The following is a 26104-nucleotide window of genomic DNA, read 5'->3' as shown; positions in this document are numbered from 1 at the left end:
CAATCCAGGCCGAAATTGAGACCGAGCATCTAATAATAGACCATTAGTAACGCTAGCAAATTGCATCAGTCACACTGATATTTAAAACACGTCAAATAATTTTTTTACGTGTTAAAGAAAAAAATCCTGATCATTTGTGTCACATTAGCGAATGACGAAATCTGCATCATTATTAACAGGATGCTATTTGGCCGATGGCGCCTGTTAGTTTTAAGGAGCCAGGGGTAGTACGCCGCGCCTATGCGGTAGTGTCATCGGGGGGAGGGTGGGGGCCCTGAGAGCGCCCCTCTACGTTCTGACACAGAGGCGGTCACCGAAGTGTGTTCTACCATATTATTTCGGTGAGTGATTAATGTACACTCAATGTTTTCATGCGGTAGTGTAGGTAAACCCGTGTCCCGATATTTATGATAGAAGCGCAGGCATTGTTTTTTTTTAAATAACTCACTTTTAGAAAAAACGGCCACGCGTCTAAGAACATATGACTGGTAACGCGTTGGTGAAATCCTTCTAATACATTTCGTCAAACTTTCTTCTATCCCCGCGGCAACGCGCGGGGGACGGGTACGCTAGTATCTATATATATAAAAAGCAATGTATGTTTGTGTGTGTGTGTGTGTGTGTCTGTGTGTCCTTTATGCATTACAACACCTCTCATCACATCGCCGTGAAACTTTGGGAAGTTGTTGAGAATATTCCTGGGGAGGTTTCTGCGAAAAAAAATATTTCAAATTCGCAGGGGTGGCGCCCCCACAGGGCGCGCTTTGTATTTTTCTATATACGGAATATAAAAATAAAAGTCGATTTTGGTTTGGCATCGTTCATCCTATAGCCATGAGACTTTGGGGAGTTCATTATACCACTCTAGGGAAGGGTTCTGTAAAAAAAATAATTTTTAATTTCGCAAGGGCGGCGCCACGGGAGGGTCCGATTTTTCACAATATACGGTATATAAAAATAATAAAAGTGAATTGCAGTGACACTATTCGTCCTATAGGCATGAAACTTTGGGGGTGTTGATTGGGACACTCTGGGGAAGGGTTCTGTAAAAAAATCATATTTAATTTCGCAAGGGCGGCGCCACAGTAGGGTTCGATTTTTCTCTATATACATTATATAAAAAAAAGTGAATTGCGGTGACACCGTTCACATGATCGCCATGAAACTTTGGGAACATGTAGAGAATATTACTGGGGAGATTTCTGCGCTAAAAACATTTTCAAATTTGCAGGGGTGGTGCCCCGGCAGGGCGCGATTTGTTTTTTCTCTTTATGCGGTATATAAAAATAATAAAAGTGAATTGAGGTGACACCGTTCACACGATCGCCATGAAACTTTGGGGAGTTCATTATAAAACTCTAGGAAAGGGTTCTGTAAAAATCATTTTTAATTTTGCAAGGGCGGCGCCACGGCAGGGTGCGATTTTTCTCTATATACGGTGTATAAAAATAAAAGTCGATTTTGGTATGACACCGTTATCCGATAGCCATGAGACTTTGAGGGAGATGATTAGAACAATTCAGGGAAGGTTTCTGTAAAAGAATAATTTTTAATTTCGCAAGGGCGGCGCCAGGGGAGGGTCCAATTTCTCTCTTTTTACGGTATATAAAAAAATAAAAGTGAATTGCAGTGACACCGTTTATCCGATAGGCATGAAACTTTGGGGAGTTCGTTATAACCCTCTAGGAAAGGGTTATGTAAAAAAATAATTTTTAATTTCGCAAGGGCGGCGCCACGGGAGGGTGCGATTTTTCTCTATATACGGTATATAAAATTTCGTTTTCACACCGTTCATCCGTGTACCATGAAACTTTGGGGAGATGATTAGATCACTCAATGGTAGGGTTCTGCAAAAAATATTGTTTTATATTGCAAGGGCGGCGCACCACCGGGGGGGGGGCGATTTTTTTTCTCTATACACGGTATATAAAAAATAAAACTCGGATGCGGTACATCCGAGTGCCATGAAACTTTAGGGAGTAGATGAGAATACTCCCGAGAATATTTCTGCGAAAAAGAAAACTAAAATTTCTTACGGGCGGCGCCATATAGGGTACAACTTTCGTCAAAACACGGTTTGGCGCCGAGTTTTTGAGCGACTAAGTTGGCACTTGGCATCCGTTAATCGAGCGTCCTGCATAGCGAGTAAGGGGTACTACTATATTCAGCGGTAAAACTACAACAGGCTTCTAAAAATAACTTTGTAACGCGAGGAAATCCTGTACAGTTTCATCACCTTGCGAAAGATGAAAAAATAACGGTTTGAATATGAGGAACCTACTTTAGAGTTTCGTCACTTTGCGAATGATGCAATAAGCATCTATTCTAAAAATAACTTTGTAACGCGAGGAAATCCTGTACAGTTTCGTCACCTTGCGAAAGATGAAAAAATAACGGTTTGAATATGAGGAACCTACTTTAGAGTTTCGTCACTTTGCGAATGATGCAATAAGCATCTATTATTAGACGATCCAGGCCGAAATTGAGACCGAGCATCTAATAATAGACCATTAGTAACGCTAGCATATTGCATCAGTCAAACTGATGTTGAAAACACGTCAAATAATTTTTGTATGTGTTAAAGAAAAAAATCCTGTTCATTTGTGTCACTTAAGCGAATGACGAAATCGGCATCATTGTTTACAGGATGCTATTTGGCACGCTGGGTTATCCTATGAGCACGATGGCGCCTGTTAGTTTTAAGGAGCCAGGGGCCTTACGCTGCGTAATCGGGGGGTGGGGGGGTGGGGGGCTCCTGAGAGCGCCCCTCTACGTCCCTGACATATGGGTGGTCACTGAAGTGTGTTCTACCTAATTATTTCGGTGAGTGATTAATATACACTCAAGATTTTCATGCGGTAGTGTAGGAAAACCCGTGTCCCGATAATTATTATCCAAGCGCAGGCAATGTTGACATTTAAATAACACAGTTTTAGAAAACAAGGTGATGCGTCTAAGAACATATGATTGGTAATGCATTGGTGATATCCTTCTAAATTATTTCGTCAGACTTTATTCTATCCCCGCGGCAACGCGCGGGGGACGGGTACGCTAGTATATATATATAGTATTGATTTCCAAGATGATGGTTACAGTCTCCAAAAACGTACGCACATAAGGAACTACAGCGGGTAACAAATTAGAGCTTTATCTGTTGGCTGGTGAGCATGTTGTTTATGTGAGAAGGTTGAACTGAAACCTACGGGGTACACCTGCAGGGTGGGGGAGGGGGGGGAGGGGGGGCTGGTTTGGTAAGACGTGGGTTACCCACAATGTGATAGGAAGTAATAGAGTTGATGGTATACTGCTAGCACCCAGTACTACACGGTGCTTGATGTTGTGATGGGATGTGTTAAAGTTGATGGTGTATTGCTATCCCAATGATGATGTTCCTTGATGTTCAACACCGGACACACCAAACAATGTAAACCATGGAAAGTAAAATACGAACCTAACTGCACATGTACAATGCGAATCAAAGCATATTGGTTAAAGTGCGAACCTACCCTATACGTTAAAATGCGAACCTAAACTATCGGTTAAAATGCGAAACTAACCTGCCGGTGCACAGAGCGGGAAACGTGGAATAAAACCTATCATCTAGCGAAGAACCTAAAACCATTAAAAATTATGTACTATGGCAACGGAAAAATCAACTGCCAGCTGAAGAAGAGATCCTCCAGAGAAAATGAAAATGTATTGGCCACACACTCAGGAAGCCTGTATCCAGCATAACAAGACAGGCCAGGATGAGGAGAGGCAGACCAAGAAAGACCTGGAGACGTGACCTGGAAGAAGACACCAAGAAGATTGGATACACCTGGAGACAGTTGGAGAGACTAGCCCAGGACAGAGACGCATGGAAAGCTCTTGTCAGCGGCCTATGTCACAGGAGGGGCAACAGGCAAACCTAACCTAACCTAGCAAAGAACAGCAGGGCTAAGGACTTACATATAGAATAACAGATGCACAAAATATTCAAGCGAAAAAGAGATACTTTAGAAGACAAACAAAACCAATAATACACATTTTGAAATGCCAGGAATATTTTGAATTCGGATTAAAAAAAAGAAATAAGATTTGATATTTGACTCGCAAGGCGTCCGCAGAAATTGTAACCCAACGCCCCGGGTGGTAAAAAAACAAGCAACATAATTACAGCGGAGAAATATTATATGCTCTAAAAGTGCTTCACGAATAAATATTTCTTAAACATTCAACAGTCGAATTAGATTTTATATAGACGAAAAAGCATTTTAATATAAGCCACATCTTTAACCGGTAAAAATTAGAATTCGATTTTAAATTAAAACTGATTTATTTTTTAACATATGAAAATTTCTGTTAAAGAACATGCAGCCTTCTAATAAAACTGTCTATCACGTCGGACGCTGATTACTTTAATGTCACATGTCATAGATTACATACTTTAATGTCATATGTACTTTATTTATATCTAAAGGATGTCTGAACATATTTTGGATCAGTTTACCGTACCACCCTAGATATAATTGTCATCTTTCTCAAAGCTGTAGAACAAATTGACGAAGGGTTTTAATGTTTCAACACTGTACTCTTCAAGTAGATATAGGCATAATGTATCAATTTACTCAGTGTTTGCTTCACGCATCTCTGCCCCCCCCCCCCCCCCCCAATAGAAAATACATGTTTTAACACTTTAACCAGTAACCCCCTTCCCCTACATCGCTCCCTAACCAACCCCCTCCCGAGAGAAAATATATTTACTTTCCCTAATGTGACGCAGATACCCATCAGAGCTGGATAAACTCTGAGACGTCTTACAGATCCAACCTTGAGACTATGGATTAGCAGTCGAGTGTTCTATACATCGACCACGTCGTCCTAGTTGACAATAGTACCGAGATAAATCAGACAAACTTGACGAAGATATGTAATCAACAATGGAACAATGGTTACAGCAATGTTTCTTCCAGACTTTTTTTTCTCCGGAGAGGGAGGAGGGACGGACACTGGTAAAAGTAATTAAAGTATATCTTTAAATAAATTTTATTTAGTGCGGGGGGGGGGAGACAAACAGCCCCCCCCCCCCACCCAAAGAGATTCTGAAAGAAACTCTGGTACATTCTTGGACAAAAATGGGTACGCATCAAGTCATTGCGATTGTCATGGAATGAAAAGAATTTAAATTCCAATGCTATGTGATAATGATTGCATATTACCCCCCCCCCCCCCCCCCCCCCAATGTTCAAGTCTTTCAACAAAGACAAGCAACTGAACAATGTAGGCCTGAACTCATACCTACCCTCACGCAACATCAGATTTTTGGTCTGCCACCCTTCCCCCCACCCACACCCGCCCCCCTCCCCACACTCCCACCTCCCCCTCACACACCCACCTCCGTCACTCACACACACAACCTCACCCCTCACACACCCGCCTCCGTCACTCACACACACTCCCACCCCCCTCACACACCCGCTTCCCCCTACAACCATTTCCGCCTACCATTTCCAAATTTATGATTCAATGCGATTACCATTAGAAAAGAACGAAATTGATCCAAAAGTAATTTAACCTGATCAATAGACACAGACCGAAGCTCTCCCCCTTTCGCCAGCCGACTCAGACTGACCTATCCGGTGACCTTCCTGTTTCTTAGAAAAGATTTAAGTAGCTTGAAAATATTTTAGCTTGGGCGGTAGACGGAGCGGGTTCAATTTCCCCTGGCTGCGTCCCAGACAAATCAATTCTTTGAATTATCTCCCTTGACGAGAGGTTTTAAAATGACGACGTTATGTGTTTACTGATAGTGTAACTGAGACGATATCATTCATTTGTAGTAGTTAACAGAGCATTGGATAATAAGTAATGGCTTTTTTTTTTTACTTTGACATAACTTTTAGACCGCGAATCTGGCCACTCCAATACAAAAGCTTATTTGGCCGTGCTAGGGAAAAGTACTTTTAATTTATTTTCTTTCTTTCTTTCTTTCATATTTTTTTATGGGGGGGGGGGGGGCATTTTTTTAAAGACCGAAAAAAGAGTAGCAACAGGGTTAAGTGTCAGGGGCGTCTCAGACTGCTTAAAGTATGGGCCATTGAGTGATGGATAACGCTTCCGGGGCGCCCACCTCCACCCTCATCCAATGATGGAGAATGGACCAGGGGCTAATTTTAGAAGTGTTTGTGGTAAAAAGTTTAGTAAACTCATGGCTTGAATTGGTTGAGTACTTGGTACATGATTAATTCTAGATGGGATTTGTTTATGTTATGTTTTGTAAACTAGATTCGTGGATTGGTTGAATACATGATTTATAGATGGGATTTGTTTTGTAAAGTTCATGCGCTAATTGCGTAGATTTTGTAAGCTATTGCAGCTTTCGCAACACATTTAATTGTCCAGTTGACCTAAGACATTTTAATTACATGACATTAAATTAGATAACAAAATGTAAACGACATTAAATTTAATATCAAAATCGATATTTTTTTTTTTACTTTAGATTATCTTAAAGGCCATTGATATGGTAAATAACTCATAACACAGAGGTTGGAGATAGTGTGTAATGGGAAAGATTTTAAGGACTTTATTTTATGGGGGATAGGTTATTTGATATTTACACCAGATAAAAAATAAATAAAAGAATAACTTTTAATAAGCAAAAAAAAAACTAACTGGACATTTCCAGGTATCTTGCAGAACGTCAACAGCGCCTCCTTGCGGTCCTGCACGCCTTGATGTTCCATGTTTCAGCTCATGGTCGCTTCACTCCCCCGGAGAACTGGCAGAGATGATCAATCACCATTAGCCTTACAGAAAGGCGACATCTATCAGTGCTTTGTCAGCATTTTACTTACGGGAACACTGCAAAAAGTGATAAGATAAACGAGGTAAGAAGAAAATGTTAAAAACTGTCTTCTTCAGTACATGCAGTGGCGGGAACATTGCAAAAAGTAAAGGACGTGGTAAAAAACTGTCTTCTCAGTAAGTAGTAAAGTTTCCTTTTCAAACCTGACGGTCTATAGGGCAGGTGAAGTAGAGTGAATAAATAGTGTGGTCAGCACTATGCCCAGCCGCCTTTACTTTCTAGTGACTTGAACCCTGATTCGAACTCGAGACTTATGGGTTAGCAGTCCAGCTCTCTACCACTAGACCACTCCGTCCCACGTCTTCTCAGTGCATTCAATGAAATTACACGAATGACTTTCTGAACAGGAAGGGTTGGACGCTGACCAATGCTATCCAATGTCAACAAGAAGTGAACCATGAGTGGCTGTCATTCGCTGAAAACCACCTGCATGCAATAAAACTGTACTCGTTGAAATCCTTTAAAACCACGAGCAGTGATGTGGTTACTTGAATCAGCACATAAACCCAATTATAAACTCGCGGGTGTTGAAATGTTCGAGTTATATATAAACAGCATGTTTCGTCTTTTCTAAAACTTCCCAAAAAGATGTGCAACGACGTGTACGATTACAATTTCCCTGTCATGATCGCCCCGCCACCGCCGTACCAAGAATTCAGCTGGGAGTCAATCACATTTCTGAGACCACTCAGCTCTATTAAAAACCTAGCATCAGTTGGTGAAAATAAAGGTTGTAAAAAAGGATACCTCACAAATAAAGAGAGCGGGATCACAACCTTAACTCGTTAACTCCAAAAACTCAGTAACACGTAGTACTGTAATAGTATAAACTTTTGCTTCCTTTAGCTGATTTGACTTGCAAGAAACAAAACCTTTACAGGCATTGAAGGAAGTAAGAGTCATCCAAATTTCGAAAAATTAAAAAAAAATTGTAAAAGACATGAACAGCTTAAAATGACGTGTGGACATCTCTAGAGCCGCTGGCTATACTGACATTAACATATCACCTTTACTTCGGTGGTGCAGTTTCTGGCAAATACGGAAGGGGTTAACGTGTAAAAAAACAACTTAAGAGTGGTGATGTGTTAGGGGATAAGCAGGAAAATAAAAATAGGCATGACAATGGGGATACAGAATTTGTTTAGATAAATCTACTTTGGTGCAGCCACATTTCTATGCAGCAAAGGATGACTGACGAGCAGGGCCGGCGCTACCTATAAGGCGAACTACGCGGTCGCTTTTTAAATAGTAGTGTATAATTTATTTTCTACTTTTTATTGCATTAGTACATAAAAGCTTGTTATTAAAACGTTTTTTTATGAATTTTTTTTCAGTAGGCCTACTTTACATGTTTTATTTACAATAGTGTTACATGACTAAAAACCATTGCGTGTCTATTGAACGTGTTGGCGCAGCTATTGAACCTGATGGCGCAGCTATTGAACGTGATGACGCGTGTGGTGTGGTTGGATAGACATGCCAACTAATTCGGTCCAAATTTTAATTAATTCATAAAAAATTAATTAGGCATCCAATTAAGTCAAATTTAGTTTCAGATTGCATTGTCTTCATGTCTTGACCCACGTGCCAACTGTGAATCGTATCGGTCAAGTAGAACTGTCCAAATTCTCACTCCTGCGTTTCGATCTAGACCAGGGGTCGTCAACCTTTTGAGACGAAAGAGCCAAAAGTTCCAATTTACAACATTATCCGGTTTTTAAAGAGCCACTAACATTTTTATGTCAATAGTATATTTGTTTACGATTATATATATATATATATATATATATATATATATATATATATATATATATATATATATATATATATATATATATAATTTAAATATATATGAAATAATCTTATTTGAATTTGTGTTGAGAGGATCTACTATGTAAGTAGGTACATGTAAGCTTAACAGATGAGCAATTTTCTATTTTTCATTTTGTTTATATTAATGCTGAAGTGATTGAATAATAGCATTGGTTTCATAACGATATTTTTCTCAGTTTTTCGTAATTAAGTAATTTGCCGCTCATCATGTATTTAACAACAAAGTATTTATTTTTCGAAACAAACCACTTCTTCAAACAAGACATAGACTGGGTTTTTCTTTCAGTTTTACACTTATCTGGTTTAGTTTCTTTGTGATATCCAATATGAAGTTGAATGTTTCAATTCGGAATGGACAATGTAATAGGAAGTACATTGAGATAGGGAGTAACTAAATATTCTAATACAATAGTGAATGTTTATTGTTTATATCTATTGTTATATCGTTAATTACCAAATGTTGCAGACTAATATTTTTATGAGTTTTGAAAAATAAAATAAAATAAGTATTAATATTTGTGCATGGAGCTGAAGGGCCGCAACTGGACACCAAAAGAGCCGCATGCGGCTCGCGAGCCGCAGATTGCCGACCCCTGAGCTAGACTGACGACTGACGATACAGGAAGTTGAGGAAGTGAGTCAAATAAAAGCTTGAAAAAAAAAAAGATCTGTACTACTAATAAATGTATGTCATCAAAATTAAAAAGAATTATTTTATAATAAAGTTACCGTTTTTAGACTTTCAATCAAAATCTACAGTTAAGTATTCAATATGTAAAATATATTGTTTTCACAAGGTTACATAGCAAATATAAAAGATTTGTTATAATTATTATGTTATGAAATTTAGAGCGTTTTATTGTGTTTTTCAAACATGTCTTAGTTACATTTGGTTAAGTTAGCTATTCTTGTGGAAGTTATTTCCCTTGAACTTGAATAAAATTTTGTTTATTTGTATTTTCAAATGGGAGATAATTCGTCGCTTAACCTTACATTCATTTCAAATTTCTGCATCTTAGGTTGACCGCTTACATATAAATATAACTTTAAGTTATTATTTGCTATTGTAAAAATTATATAGAGCAGAAGTACTAAACAAAATAGTTTGGTAGGATTTTTAGCATTATCAAGTTGAAAAACAAATACATCAGTAGCCGCTGTAGATTGCAATACTTAATGTTAGTAGATATCCCTCTCCTATAGGATTCATATATAACAATTTTAGGTTGGAATCTATAACATTTATAACCTTTTATTTTTCAAAAAACAAAAAATTGTCTCATAATCACACAATATAGAAATTTTACCATTATAACTAAAGACACTCAAGCTTAAAACAGGTAAGTTCCGTTTTGGAACTCACCTTGGGAAGACTGCAGAGAGCGCAACACTACAGGAAATTTTGTTTTTCAGTGGGTTTTTTCCAGACTTTTTTCACCCGGGAAGGGGGGGGGGGAACACTTGTAGGCGGAGAGGGGGGGGGGGAATGTCGTAAAGTACAAAGTAGGTACGTGGACTTAGCAGAAATGTCAATAAAATGTGATTACGCTTGCAAACTGGAATTGAACTTTTGAGACGAAGGAGGCGATTAAAATTTGATTTTGATGTCTACTTATAACGTGTATGCAATTGATAATAAATTAATACGTCACTTTTAATTAATTGTTTTGTTATACATATGTTTTTCACACATTTGTGTGAAAGGGGGCGTTTTAATGAGTTTTGCCTCGGGCGCTAAATAACCTGGCGCCGGCACTGCTGACGAGTTAGCTGTCTCTATAAGATTTGAATACAAATCAGTCTTAATGTTCCTTGTAACATGCAGGCAATGTCCCCAGATACTACTCCTCTACTGTTTATACTGGGCAAAACGAGTGCTCAATAACAAAGCTTGGTGAGTCTTTTGCACATGAAGATCTTTTCGCACATGCAGATCAGAAATACTGGGTTGCTGTTTGGGAACGTGCACAAATTACATAACACAAAAATGGGAAACGTGTCCTCCACAATGAGTTGAATATACTAGTTTTAGGGGAGAGATTCAGGGATCTCGACAATATGTAACTCGAACAAAGCTGTAGTGAAATGGTAAGTTAATCGTGGACGCCTTTCTTTCTTACGATTTCCAAATTTTAATTCAACATCTAGGCTTCTCACAACGATCACCCTTCACTTTGTAGATTCTTACGACCCCAGACCAAGTTTGCTACTACTACACAAACCGAGTTTAAAAAAAAACACAATTGTCATTGACAGAAATGACGCCATGTAGGATGATTAGAAACAGAGTTTCTTCCAGGCATCTCTTCGGGGGGCGAAGTCGCCCCCCCCCCCCCCCGAAATTTTTTTACCGCACCCCCGAACGAAATGAAATTTATATAATTTATATAGAAAATATATACTTTTAACAGTGTCCGCCCCCCCCCCCCCCGAACCGAAGAAAGTCTACCGCCCCCCCCCCCCCCCCCGAAAATTTCAAGTGCCCCCCCGGAGAAAAAAGTCTGGAAGAAACACTGATTAGAAACCGGTCCTCTCCGTTATATGTTTGATGTGAGAAGTCTCGGGCCCGGTTACTTGCGTGGCGTTGCTTTAACACAACTCGTCTGGTGGGAGGTGTAGGGCCAAACTCCCCGGGCCCGAAGTAACAGGGGCAGAGATGAATAAAACCGTGACCCTCTTGGATAAGCACTACAATTACTTTTCTACCCATACATTCATGTAGTTAAAGATTACAGATATATTGTTGTTCGTTGTATTGACATGCCTGGGCAGGATGGTTAAGCCACAAGACTGGATGGAGACTCCTGTTCAGAAAATATCCATTCACTCGGTCTTCTTACTAGAAACGAGAAGCATTTCCGTGGTCCTAACACCCTCAGTATCTGACCACGAGTGGGTGACGTCACCTTGGTCCACAACACCCTCGGTATCTGACCACGGTATCTGACCACGAGTGGGTGACGTCACCTTGGTACACAACACCCTCGGTGTGTCACCGCGACTGGGTGACGTCACCTTGCTTTTAATACCCCGAAAAACAAACGAGTATCAAGTGGGTTAAATGGGCAATTGTTTGTATGTAACCCTAGATCTTTCTCACGTTGAAGTCTGGCCAGAGAGACAACAATGATCCTGATAGTGATAACTATATACCTTTACAAGATACCTTTCGGCATCAATCGTTAAATTGGTAGTTAGCTTTATGTACGCAAGGCAGTGTTACGTTATTTTTATTATATCACTAATATCGCCCTTTATAATCATACAGTCAAAGAACCATATGTTTTTGTATATACAAATTATACATAGTATGATATTTCAGATACTTTTACCATTTAAACTATTAGGCACAATCTTGGGCAATATTTTATAAATAGGAATTAAGGCTTAGTGACACAAATATGTAATTTCTTATAAGATAATTATTAGGCCCATCCAAGTTCATTATTATTACTAAAGGATATCACTGAAGTTGTTTTTTTTAATTTATATTGAGCTGCCAGAGGTGTAAACTGAAAATTAAATTAGTCATAATGAGAGGCGGTTACTTAACTACACACACACATATTCACATATATATGCCTTTGTATTAATATATACATTTATTTATTTATTATATATATATATATATATATATATATATATATATATATATATATATATATATATATATATATATATACATATATACTTATGCATGTGTGTACAGGTGATACCACATAGATTGAAGGCTAGTCCTGCTAGAAAAGGTTTAGGTTAATATAGCCTGTATTTGTTATTAAGTTTGCGCAATATTTTCAAACTCAGCAGAAGAAATAATACAAAAAATATCAACAGTACTTCTAATTGATGTTGCTTGTAATAAAAACCAAAAATTAAAAACAAGAGATCTAAACCAAAATAGAAAACATAGGGCCTATATAATGTAGGCCTACAAATAAAAAACCTACTTTAACAAGTGGTGTGTCTTCTCATTCCCCCCCCCCCCCCCCCAGGACAAAAATATCTACAAGAAACCATGTTAGATACTATTTAATTAGATTATATGTTCAATAGCACTAAGACCAGAGTTTCTTCCAGGCAGGGGGGAGGGACGACAAATATCAAAGAAAGTCTACCCCCCCCCCCCCCCAATATCAAGTGCCCCCACAGAGAAAAGTCTGGAAGAAACACGGACTAAGACTAGAGAATGTAGGCCTAATCAAGTAAAAAAAGTAATGGTTAAATGCAAGCCATTTCACTTATGGCATTACCTCAACCTAATAAATGTGTATTGTATCATCACAATACCAAAGTAAATTGAAATTTGTAGATCTATCTTTAGGGCTTCCTCAACTATAGTACTAATTAGTTAGGACTACTAGATTTTACATCTATTAATCAATTAATCATACGACTCTTTTCTACAGCCTGTAGTGCAATACTTAATATTTTAAACTACTATTTGTATTAGCCTAGGCCTAATATTAATATTATTAGCTACCTAAAGACTAAACTAGCAAGTTAAGAGTAAGAGACATAAGTATTAAAATTTAATTTATTAGTCTTTTACTTTGATTCCATTAAGCCACACTCTAAAATAGTTAAAAATAGCACTCACACAATCTCAATCAACAACCTAAGCACCAACGAGAATAGTAGAAATCAAGAGGGTGTTGCGGATCTAGTAGTAGATCTAGAAGTAGATAAACCGACGTTTTAGATCTAGAATCTAGATCTAGAGATCTAGATGTTGGTCTAGACTAGATCTAGATCTAGAATTCTAGATGTCTCTAGTCTCTAGAACTAGAGTCTAGAATAGTCTAGATCATCATCTGGCTCTGCAGTCGAGTGTCACTGACCGAGACTCGATGTAGAATGTAGATCAAGATCTAGAGATCTATGTAATGTAAGTCCAATCATTTTAATAAATTATAGGCCATATAATAGCGCAATAGTATAGCCTATTTCTATTAAATTATTAATATTATTTCATTTATTTGACCATGTGAACTTGTCATTTACACTACACTAAAACTTGTCTTGTGAGTCGAGCCTGAGGAGCAGTGCTGAGTGATCATGATGTAGATCTATGTGTTTTATAATTTTATTTAGGCCCTAACCTTTAAATTTTGAACCAGCAAAGAATTGGAGTTAATTCTATTAAAACTGAATAAAAGTACACAAAAAATAACGTAAATTTGCAAGGTAAAGTTGTCACATGCCTTTCAATTAATTAAATCTAGTTTTACTATGAGGATTCAAAATTAAATTATCCGCCACTCACCTGTCTTTGTTTACATGCCACACCTGAAAAAAAATAGGTCGCAGATTTTTCTAAATTCTCATTTGAAATCTGCACATGTGTATTATTGATTTCATATTTATTACTTTTCAATCTATTTTGAAGTATTGCTGTTTATGTACATCGACTCATAATTTAGACAAATATTTTAAAATGAAATGATTATTTATATTTTAATCTCCATTGTGACTTTAGAAAATATTTCCATTTCCAATAAAACCATGACGTCAAAAGCATAATTAAAATGCTAGTATCCATATATTATTCATAACTTTAATAAAATGTATAATATTAATAAATGCAAATATGTGTGTAGTATCCAGTATTGATTCAAATGTTTTATTTTAAAAATAGTTCTCTTTAAATGATAAAACGTAGGTCTTAACCTATGATTTTTATCAACAGTATTACTGGCCTATTTGATTTTATCACATGACCATCATGAGGTGTAATGTTTATAAAAATATATGTAATCCTTACTGAATAAAATAATAAATATAATAATATGGATATTGATATGGATAGTGTCGTTTTTACCAAATAAAACTAGAATCTAGATTAGATCTATAAATGAAGGAGTTTTTGTTCTAGCCGTATTTGGAATAAAAACACAGATCTACTGTTTTTACAAGTTATCCTACCGAGCCAAAGGTAACAACAAAACAAGGTTGTTTTACGTTTTATATTTTATTTGATTCTAATATTTTTATATTAAATATCTAATCTAGATTAGATCTAGATCTAGATCTAGCTATTTGCCTATAGAAATCTAGTAGTAATAAATATTAAATAAATAGGTCTAGGCCTATATTATAATTATTAGGCCTAGTAGGCATATATTAAATAAATATAGTTACAATATAGTATAGTATAGTTTATAGTTAAGTATAGAATAGGCCTACAGATCTAATAGTAATAGATTTAGTTGCAGTTGTGTTAGGCCTATTAATTAATACATTTAATTGTATGGAGTTAGTATTTCGTTTATTAACTGTCTATTTACTATTTAGTTTAGTATTTACTATTTTACTTTTAACTCTGGTGTAGGATCTAGCTATGGAAGACACCGCAGACGATTGGTTGAAGGACCACATTTACGTAAGAAAGATTTCTGAAAATATTTTAGATCTAGAGTCTAGAATATTCTAGAGATAGGCCTGTCTATATAGTATATTGTCCATACGTTCATTTTATAGAGTGCTATATTCTGTGGATATATATATAGTTATCACTAAATTGAATCAGGCAATGATTGTTCAAAATGGTGCACTGTGCTATGCTATGAGCTACGTTAGTTTTAAAGAGCACTCTACAATACTGATACGTGACGCTGGCACATGAAATTCGTTGATTAAATTGAGCCAAGGCCATATGTCGTGTCCCTGCAGTAGTGTAATCTAGGGAACCCGAGAGCACCCTGCTATGTCCTTGACACCTGGGTGGTTGCCGAAGTGTATTTTACCTCGCTATTACTGTGAGTGATTAACGTACACTCAAGGTTTTCATACATAGGCGGTAGTGGGGGCAAACCTTTGCCCAGACAAATATGATCCTAGGATTTTCCCGCAGGCATCATTTACATTTATTAAATAACTCAGTTTTAGAAAACAAGGTCAGTCTAAGAATATAGGATTGGTAATGCATTGATGAAACCTTCTTAAAATATTGTGTCAGACTATATTCTCAGACCGCGGCATCGCACTGGAACGGGGACACTAGTTATTAATATATTACTGTAGTAGTACACTAGTGACATAGTCAACAGTTTGTCATTTTAGCATATAGTTAATATAGATTTGCACAATACATATAGTCATGGTAATATACTGGTAGCAGTGGTCTAAACAGGTATGTCTAGGAACTATGTCTATGACCATTTTCAGGATAGTGGTGCCTTTTTCAGAAATCAATTCAAATAAAATTTATAACACTTAAAAAAAAATGTTTAGAGTCATTTAGCGATGACTGGGGTTAATTGCCCCTGGGTAATGTCCAGTTCCTGTTGAACAATGTGTAAAATTTGCACCATAGAACCCCAATTGGCTTCTCTTTGATAAGTCTGTGGAATGCTTGTAGAAAGTTTGTAGTTCTCTTGCTGGCCAGCGATCTAGAACCTCTTTCTTAGGCATTTATTTTGGATTTTCATAAAAAATATACTTTTACTATTCAGACATTCATTCAGGCATCATTTTTCATTCAGAAATAATACATCTGCCATCATAAGCATCCCATTTGTCATTTAAGCTGAATTAAATTATATATATATATATATATATATATATATATATATATATATATATATATATATATATATATATATATATATATATATATATATATATATATATATATATATATATATATATATATATATATATATATATATATATATATATATATATATATATATATATATATATATATATATATACATATATATATATATATATAATATGTATATAAAAGCAGATTAGTTAACTAGTAACATTGTAACAACTGAACACTCCTTTTTTAGTCAACACATTTACTAGGCCTATGTTTTTCTACATTGAATATTATAGACAATAATAATCCTCGCTTAGTAGGTAGGCTTATATATATATTATATAAAAAATTGAAAACAAGAAAATAAGATTTTAGCTCCCTCTAAACAATGACTAATGGTTTTAAAGTTAAATTGTCTTCTATTTATTTTCTCATTTTCATCATTTATTTTCATGTATTTAAAATCATAGAATATTATAGTGTCTCCCTCTAGCAGTGCAGTTTTGACTCGTAATAAAGGATCAATAGTCCTTGTAATGACAAATTGGATAGAAAACCTCAGATGAAAATTACAAGGAATAAGCCAGTTAATCAGTTCAAAATCTTAACAAAATCTGAATTGGGAAAGAGATATGAAAGAAATTTTAAAAATAATTAGAGGCTCTAAATTTTGATTCGTTTCTAAAGACTGCTACTTCAGTACAGCATAACAAGTTATTTGTAGAACTTTTGAAAAATGTGGGTGGCTCTTCTCATTTAATTGTCTATGCACTTTACCTTATCTCCAAAACCGTTTTAAAATTTAAAAGAACAGAACAGCAGTCTGTTATCTAGTTATAGTTGTTTTTTTCTTTGCTGTATCTAATGGTTTTATTACAATTTAAATTGAGTAAAAATATCTCAAATATTAGCATTTAGCATCACTTCACTTGATAACATTGATATCCCAGGGTGTGATATAAAAGTGTTAACATCATGAAAAAATATGTTTCTTAAATGACATCTGATGTTGTCTCTAACTGCTCTTTCAAACTGATAACCATACTTATTGAAGTATCCTATTATTAAAGTATCCTAGCAATCTAATGGACAGATGAAGTAAATTTTGTTTTTAACCTTGATTTACAAAAGGATGGTGTGTCAGCACTTTGCCCAGATGCCTTTACTTTTCCCAACGTAATTGAGGTGCCCATCACAGCTCGGTGAGGTGATGGACTTCTGACACTCCTGAGCTCAAACCTATGTATGAACTCTAGACCTTCGGCCTGGTAACCAGCCGCTACCATACATAAGGGTTAAACTATTCATACCTATAGTGCAGATGATTTGTGATATTTTTACAAGTACCCATTTATGAGCCATCTACTTTTCATTTAGTTAGAATGCCTTTCTTTTACAGAATAGCATTAAATGAGTAACATCATTTTGTGTACACAGTTTTGTAATATGATTTATATTATATGCTCATGTTTTCATTCCTGGCATTTTTCAGGTTCCAGTGATTAGTGGAATAGCAGTTTTAGTAGCCATAGTAATTATTGTATATTGCTGTTGCTTCAGAAAACGAAGGTGAGACCACTCTGGAATGTCCTTTTTCTAATGTAGGCCAATGTCTTACTACTTCAGTAATCATAATCAATAATTTGTATCATGACAAAGCATGCTGAACTAATATTGAATCATTTTGATAAAAGTTTAAAGGGAAATGTATTAACCATCTGTGATACAGTGACCCAGTTTTAAGTTATTTTTAACTTTTGGGATGGTTCTTTTTAAATAGATGTTTTACATGTTGTATTATCTAAGCTTGTTTTTTAATTAAAATCAATTCCTTTTTTTTTATAGTTGATGTCATCAGTAAAAAAAATGTTTTGTTAAAAGAATTATAAATCATTTAATAATTGGAGAGACAAAGGGTAAATCACAAAATTATAGATAACAATCTAGAGCTTGCTGATATAATAATTTAATCACCCATTTGGAATGTTAACAATAAAATTCATTGCATTTACTGCACAGTGTAAGTTAAAGCCAAATTTCAAAGAAAAATAGTGCCCCTCCCAAAAAGTTCAAAGAAATTTAATTTTGTTATATGTACAGATGCTAAAAAAATTAAGTAAGAACAACTTATTAACAAGTTACTGTCTTGTCCAAAAAATATAAAAAAATTGGAGTTTCCTGTGTCCTACATCTGTTTCCATTAATCAACTCAGTTTACTTATGGCCAACTGTCACATCTTCTACCCAATTGTAACTGGGTACTAATTATGGCTGAATGAGACCATGCAGACCCTTTAATTATTCTTTAAGTTGTGTCTTCATGTAATAACCATATTCACTGAGAAGACAATTATTTAAAACGAGCCGACCTGCGGTGTATCATACGCCGCTTTTTAGTTGTTTTTTTCTACTTTTCAGTAATTCATAATTTGTGAATTCGACAGTACCAATGCTGCCACTGAAAATATTTGCTTAAAAACACTAAACCCCCCCTCCCCCCCTCCCCCCCCCCCCACGTGAAAGCAGCCTCCTCTTAGTTACCTCCTCTAAGTTTAAAATCGTTTCAAACTAAATTATCTGCCCCTAATAGCCGTCACCAAACCCGTCTCTATGATTGTAAAATGTAAACAGCGTGACCACAGCTCACCAGACAATGTGGGGGTGGGGTGGGGATGGTAGTGATAGTGATAGAGAGAAAGAGAGGGGACTGCAAGGAGGCGCTTGCAGCTTGTTTTCTAACGGCTCCCAGAAGAGAATTATATATATAGATAAATTGATGTTGGTTCAAGTAGATATTTCACAGAACAATATATAGCATTGTCCGTCAGTCAGTTTTCAAAATATTTTGATTATATTGTACTTTAACCTCATTGTCACATCAGGGTTTAACCTTATGATTTCCTGTGTTTGTTGATAGAATAAATGGCAGCCATTATGTGTACAAAAGACTGCAGCATGAAGCGGAGCTGGCCGAACAGATGAACAGAGAGAGAGAAGTTGAGCAGACTAAGGTCAGAGGTTAGTGATCCTGCTGCCCTTGTTTTTATTTGAACATATAACTTATAAGTCTAGTTGTAAAAAACTTATCAGCAACTGTACTTTGACCTTTTTTTAGCAACTTAGCTAGGGGTCGGCGTGGTCGAGTTGGTAAAGCTCGTGGTTGCTTAGCCGAAAAGTCTCGAGTTCAGACCCTCAGGCAGATGAGGCTCAATAGCTGGGGACAGCAACTCTTCTAGGAGAAATAACTCCAAAATCAAACATCAAGGAAAATAACTAGAGCCCGTTTCAATGCCCATATAAAAAATGCTAATGTTTTTCCCCGAAGAAACCTTCTCAGGAGTATTCTCATCAACTCCCCAAAGTTTAATGGGTCTCTGATGGACGGTGTCAAGACATCCGAAAACAAAGCTATAGCCGAAAGCTAATAATGAATTTAACTCTAAAACCTAGAATCAAGTTTTTCCTACAGACCTTACAGACAGCTGAAGTCAAAGTCTATTAATTTCTCCATTTTTGAATTAGATAATTAATAATAGTTTTGGAACCTAATAGAAACAAACAGTTATATCATTATAGCTGTTGTGTTTTTATTGACCTCGATATTAAATTTAGAATCAAGTTTCTCCCACTGAGCAGCTTTCTTTATTTTAAAGCAAAGCCCTGACCCATAACCTAAGTTCAAAGTTCTATTTGGATTCTTACGTGCTGTTCTTAAATTAGTAGATATATTAATATGCAACCAGTGTGTTGTTTTTTTTGTTCTGATATCTACAAAAGTCTATTTTTTTTTGTCTAGTGAGAGTTTAACAATTTAATTATGTGGAGTTTTGTCAGGTTTTTGACACAAACCTAATTTTAATGTTATTATATTCCTTCTTAACAAGTCAGCATCTGGACTATAAATATTGTTGCTCAACTATAAAACATTGTATATTCCACAGATAATTTCTACATGAGCTGCCAGTATTACTTGCGGTCTCACCCCAGCTATGTTAACATGCAGCAGTGTCGCGAACTTGGTACACTTATTTCTAATCATTTATTTCTATTTTAAATCACAAAAATGTTATCATTTTATTGATCCCCAAAAAATCATTAAAAAACCCATTTTCCAATAAAAGGGTTAGGTTATCTCCCCTGCTGTTTCAATTTTTTTTTTTTTTTAATATTAACTTTAAAATATTTCACTATCTGAAAACAAATAATTGTGTCCCTTAACCTGGACTATATCTTGTCACATTAATGTAATATTTTTTTTAAAACAAGCAGTCTTAAAATGTGGTTAAAGGTTAAAGATTACTTGCTATATGAACAATTATTAATGTGGCATTGTTTAAAGGAAAAAACATTTTTTGCACAAAATGTCTGATAAAACAATTTTTATGTTTGAAATTCAAATCATAATTTAATGAAGCTGTTGAAATAAGATGATGACAAGTTTTTTGTTCCAACAGGAAGCAGAATAAATAAGCATTGGTTCATAGTGTCTGTTGCTGGGACCAACAAAGAGCTGATGCTGAGCTGTGTTCCTGCAGAGTTTGTCACTGCTGTCCCCTTTACAAAAGCCAGCAGTAAAACTATCAAGGACCTTTTCTCTTTGCTACAGGTACTTTATTTAGAGCTATCAGCTGATTAGTAAACATGTAGTTTTTTTTTTGGGACTAGAGTCAAGTAATTTTTTTAAAGACCAGGCATGGCATATAACTAATCAACAAAGCTCAAAAGTTTTGATATGGATGATAAAATTATCTTTTGGAATCTGGCAGCCATGGGGCAGTAGAGTTCATCTGTTTCTGTGACTTTGGCAAATGAAGGGATATTGCTGTCAGCACAAACCTTGGCTGCCTTCACTTGGCTCAATGTTAGCCAGGCATCCATTAGAGCTGGGTGCATTCAGAGACAACTTATGTACTCAAGCTCAGGATCTGAACACCAGAAATATGGGTTAACAGTTGAGCTCTCTACCACCTGGCCATGCTATCCCAGCGATGAGCTGTAGGCACCAAATATGACAGCCTGGATGAGGAAGTTACCAGAACAAACACATAAGAAATTGTTATCAAATTAATTTCATCTGGATGATGATAGTAGAATAAATATAGGATAGTAGAATAAATATAGTGCAAATAAAGTATTCTTTAGATGTGATCGGCAGATTAGTTAGTTCCCCTGACTGTCAATAGGGCAGATGAAGTAGAGCTGGCCTATTTCTGTGACCTCAAAGAATTGTGTGGTCAGCACTCTGCCTAGATATCTTTACTTTCCCAAATATGAGGCAGGCAACTATTAGAGCTGGGTTGACTCAAGGAGGTCTTTCAGACTCCAGCCCAATGTGATGATGCTAAAAAAAAAGATATATTTCAAAATAGGTCAAACATGAAGTAGTTAGGAGATGGCCCTCAGTCGAGCAGAACCAAGAAGATCAAAACTCGAGATGTTCTGACTTGCAATTATGCACTCTACCATCCAACCACACTGTTCCACGATGGATAGATTAAGTAGCACTTTTTGTGGTGATATTTGCTACTTTCTTTTTGCTAATTTTTTTTTTATGTTGCAGCATCCACACATCTTTCCCATGCATGATTTTGACTTTGCTGTGGAACAGAATCTTGTGTTTGTTGTCCAGCCTGTGTCAGCCCGTGGATCACTGAAAGACATGGTCTATCAGGTAAATCAAACATCTCAGTCTACAATAATGAAATAGATTTCTAAAACCTTATAGTAATGATAAACAATCAACAAGCACTCTGGTAAAGAAGAATAGGTCTATATAACAAAGGAATAAACATGTCCTTTCTTATCAGCAGATTCCAATTTAACTAGCTCATAGCACCTGTGAGTTTTAATCATGAGTCTAAATCTCATATAGCAGATTTTCATATAATGTTCATAAAAGTCTGTAATATTTTTTTTCTATGGTATTTTTATAAAAATTTCCATTCCTTTAACAATTAATTTATTAATCAAATGGTTTTCTTTTTAAAAGTTGATGATTTAATTTATCATACATCTACAGTTTTCACACCAGAAACTTATTTTTTGCTGAATACAATTTTTGTAAGCTTTCTAAAATAAAGCTAAAAATGTAGATCAGTAAAATCAATACATATCAATGTATATTTTCTTTATAATGGATGACAATTTAACATTTCAATTTTAAAATTACTATTGCAACTTTTATTTGTTTTGTTTTTTTATCCAATAATTGTTCCATAGCAAAATTGAATCAAAGTTCATATTTTTGTCTAATATAAAGTGATGTCTGCATTCTTAACATGGACAACACAAAACTTTCTAGGGTAATTTTTAATCCTGGCATGTTGAAGTGAAATATAAAACATTGCATTATTAACAATTACGGTAATTCTATTCCACTCTTCATTATTTTAATCTAAATATAACTTCACATTTTCTTTACAGTGTCCTTATTCTGAGAATTGGTTTGAAAAATACAGAAATAAAAGTAAAGGATTACCTCTAAACCTGATCAAGCTGTATGGGAAGCAGATTCTTAATGTAAGTTTATACTGCATTTAGGGTTGCATTCCTCCATATGGTTTTGTTTGAAAATTTCTTTAATAGACTACTTTGCCAAAGTAAAAAAAATTGTAGAAATATAAATAAAATAAAACATGGGTAATAAAGATAATTCTTGCACCTTCCACATTCACTAGGAAAATAGATTTTTTTTAATTGCCAATAATTTATGTATACACTTATATAATATTGATTTATATATCTTTGGTTTAACTTTATGTTAAATTTATTTTTTTAATCGCAATGTCAATGTCTATTTAAATATTTTTGATGTGTTAAATATTGTTACATTATATTTATAGGGCATGCTATATCTGGAAGAAAAGGGCTTTCCCACACATGGTAATCTACAGAGTGGAAATGTCATGCTTCAAGATGGTATTTGCAGGTAGGAAAGTTAATGTATAGCAATTTAATAGTCTTTCCTAGATTACTGTTTTGGTGAGTTATCCTGACCATTCATTGTATACATTTTAAATCTATTTTAACCGATTACAGAATCAGCGGCTATGAAAACAAATTTATAGGAAATACTTCTAGGGTGTACACATTGGTGAAAAAGAAGTTGAAAGATGAAAACAAAGATGCGCTGGACAGTCTTTGCTTCGGTTAGTTTGCTGAAGTTTGATTTCTTTTATTTTTACTTCAACCCTCGATACTCATACAGTGAAAAAGTATTAAAAAGCTTATAATAAAATAATTAATATCTATTTCATCCCATGTTTTAAAATGTAATGGTTTTTTTTAAAAAGTTCAATAGATTAAAAGATTAAACTATTTTATGATTTTGTAATGTCTACAATGTAGAATAATGGATTGACTCAGTGAGGCCAAGAAGATTAATTAATCTTTTGTAAAAGATAATTTGCATTCTATAAAGAGTAAATAAAAAGTTACACCTAAATTGTCCCACTAAAGTTTTAGAATAAATCCTGAAGGAATTTTAAAAGTTTGCTTCTTTGTGACACAAATTTTTTTGACAAAAAAACCTTATAAAATATATTGTGCCACTGTTTATAAAACAACAGGCCATCTTCTGTTTGAGATCTCATTTGGCTATGAGTTGTCCACATCCCACCCACAACCACAGCACCTGGTCACGCAGAAAGAACCTTCTGTTATTGAGGTAAATAAATCTAATTTTAAACATTCACAGTTTGTTCTAGTTACTGAAATAGTGTTTCAGTTGTAGTATAATATAAAATAAATAGGCCTTTATTTAATTTTGATTTCTTCATAATTTAGTTATTTTGAAATATTTTACTTTCAGATTTTGAATTTCATTTTTGAAAATGAGAGCAAAAAATACCCAACAATTAGGGAGGTGAGTTTTGATTAAACTTTTTTTTTTCAAACTAATTATTTAACAAATTTTTAAAAATATTAGAGCTATCAATTTGTCTATTAATACCTAAGTTAGCTGTTAGTTATTATTTTTATAATTTGTTTAAAATTTAAATGTCTGGTAACTAGATTAGATACTTTCCTTATGATGAATTTCAGGCCTTTTTTTTTATGTTGTTTCAGATTTTTAATCACAAATTTTTCGCTGATGTCAGCATGCCTGAAATGTCTACATATAATCCAGCACAAGTAAATAAAAAAATTTGTTTGCTTTAATCTTTAAATCTTTGGCTAAAATTTATCTTAGCATTATAATTCACGCCACAGATTATTTTACTGTTAGACCTGTATTGTCTAACTATATTGAGATTTGCGTATATTTTATTATTTTTTTTTAGATTCATCTGAGTGACTCCATGAAATCTGTTCTCAAGGCTGTGAAGAAAGGGAAACCTGCCAAGGCATCTAAGCAAGCATCAACTAGGTATGTCTAGAAATCTTCCAGTAGTTTTAGTGTGTAACCCTCAATGTTAAGGTTAGGCTGGTAATACTTGGCAAATGTAGCAATACATGGCAACTGTAGCAATACTTGGCAAATGTAGCAATACTTGGCAAATGTAGCAATACTTCGTAAATGTAGCTACATTTAAGTAAGTACCTAAAAATCTCAGGACGGAGTGGTCTAGCGGTAGAGAGCTGGACTGCTAACCCGTAAGTCTCGAGTTCGAATCCGGGTTTAAGTTAGTAAACCGTACCTGAGTCCACCCAACTCTGATGGGTACCTAACTCACGTTAGGAAAAGTAAAGGCGGCTGGGCATAGTGCTGACCACACTATCTCTTCATAAGCCGAGGTCACAGAAACAAGTGAACTCTACTTCACTTGCCCCATAGACCGTCAGGTTTGAAAGGGAAACTTACCTAAAAATTTCACAATAAAATGTTGTCTTTTTATTCTAAACATATGTTAGAATTTAGAAATGATTTTGATTACTTTAATTAATCACTTAATATTTTGTTGTAATATGATCTATTATCCTCAGTTTAAAAAAAAATTATTTGCATGAATGAAATATCCTTGATACATTTTCACAGAAGGAAGAAATCCAAGACTTCAGGTAGTGCCACAGTGTCTCCAACTCCAACAAAAGATGTTGTTCAATTTACAGGTGCTGGTCCATCATATACACCACAAACAGCTCCAGCATCACCCCCTCCCCCACCACCAGCAGGGCCACCTCCCCCACCTCCACCAGCAGGTCCGCCTCCCCCTCCACCCCCGTCAGCGCCTGCTCCTTCAGCATCGTCAGGCAGGATGGCATTGCTTGGTGATATACGCAAGGGGTCAAGGTTGAAAAAAACAGTGACCAATGACCGCAGTGCACCTAAAGTCTAAGTTCCGCAGACCAAATATCTGACTATCTGCCTTGGAAGGTGCAACGCATTTAGATACAGAAAACTGTTAAAGTTTAAGTAGTCTCCAAATTGTAGGCCTGCACTAATTGTTACTTTGTTGATGCACTTAGCTGCTTTATTGAGGCTTCTGTCTGTTAATTTTGCTATGATTTTTATTATACAAAATTTTAAAATATTTTACTTTTAAAAACTCAAGATGTGCCATTTTGAATTTGTTTCTGATAGTTAAACTGCATTTTAATATATAGATAGCATTGAATATTTATAGAATTCCTTCTACTGTTATTATAATATTTATTGTCAGATAAACCATGACACCTGATTGTCTGCTTGCATTTTATTTGGTACGATGTCAGTAGTTTATTTATTTTTTTGTCCTTTTTTTATAATTTTAATGGTCATGATCTTACAATACTTACATGAATTTTCACACTGATTCTCTAAATTCTGTGTCATGTTTAGTTTGTTAATTTAAAGTAAGTTTTGTTAGGTTAGGTTACTCTGCTCATTAGGTTACTTCTTAAGTTAATTTTCTGTGTTAGGTTAAGTTATTTTGTGTTTGGTTGTTATTCTG

At 35.3% G+C, this 26104-nt stretch overlaps 1 protein-coding gene across 1 annotated transcript; it reads left to right on the top strand.

Moving 5' to 3' along the window:
- Positions 1-14413: 14413 nt before the first annotated feature.
- On the top strand, positions 14414-25875 carry LOC131941964 (putative inactive serine/threonine-protein kinase slob2). The gene is made up of 15 exons (XM_059301599.1): positions 14414-14618; positions 15015-15065; positions 17725-17801; positions 19150-19250; positions 20174-20251; positions 20687-20838; positions 21793-21903; positions 22656-22751; positions 23075-23160; positions 23271-23380; positions 23801-23898; positions 24043-24096; positions 24300-24365; positions 24515-24600; positions 25210-25875. The coding sequence occupies exons 2-15, from the start codon at positions 15024-15026 to the stop codon at positions 25508-25510; spliced, it is 1458 nt and encodes a 485-aa protein (XP_059157582.1). The 5' UTR covers positions 14414-14618; positions 15015-15023; the 3' UTR covers positions 25511-25875.
- The last annotated feature ends 229 nt before the right edge of the window (positions 25876-26104 follow it).

Source organism: Physella acuta, unplaced genomic scaffold (genome assembly GCF_028476545.2).
Source record: "Physella acuta isolate Inbredline_101_S28 unplaced genomic scaffold, ASM2847654v3 ptg000378l, whole genome shotgun sequence".
In the NCBI taxonomy this organism is placed as follows: domain Eukaryota; kingdom Metazoa; phylum Mollusca; class Gastropoda; family Physidae; genus Physella; species Physella acuta.
The sequence above is the reverse complement of the archived record's forward strand: the minus strand, read 5'-3'. Positions and strand labels throughout refer to the sequence as shown.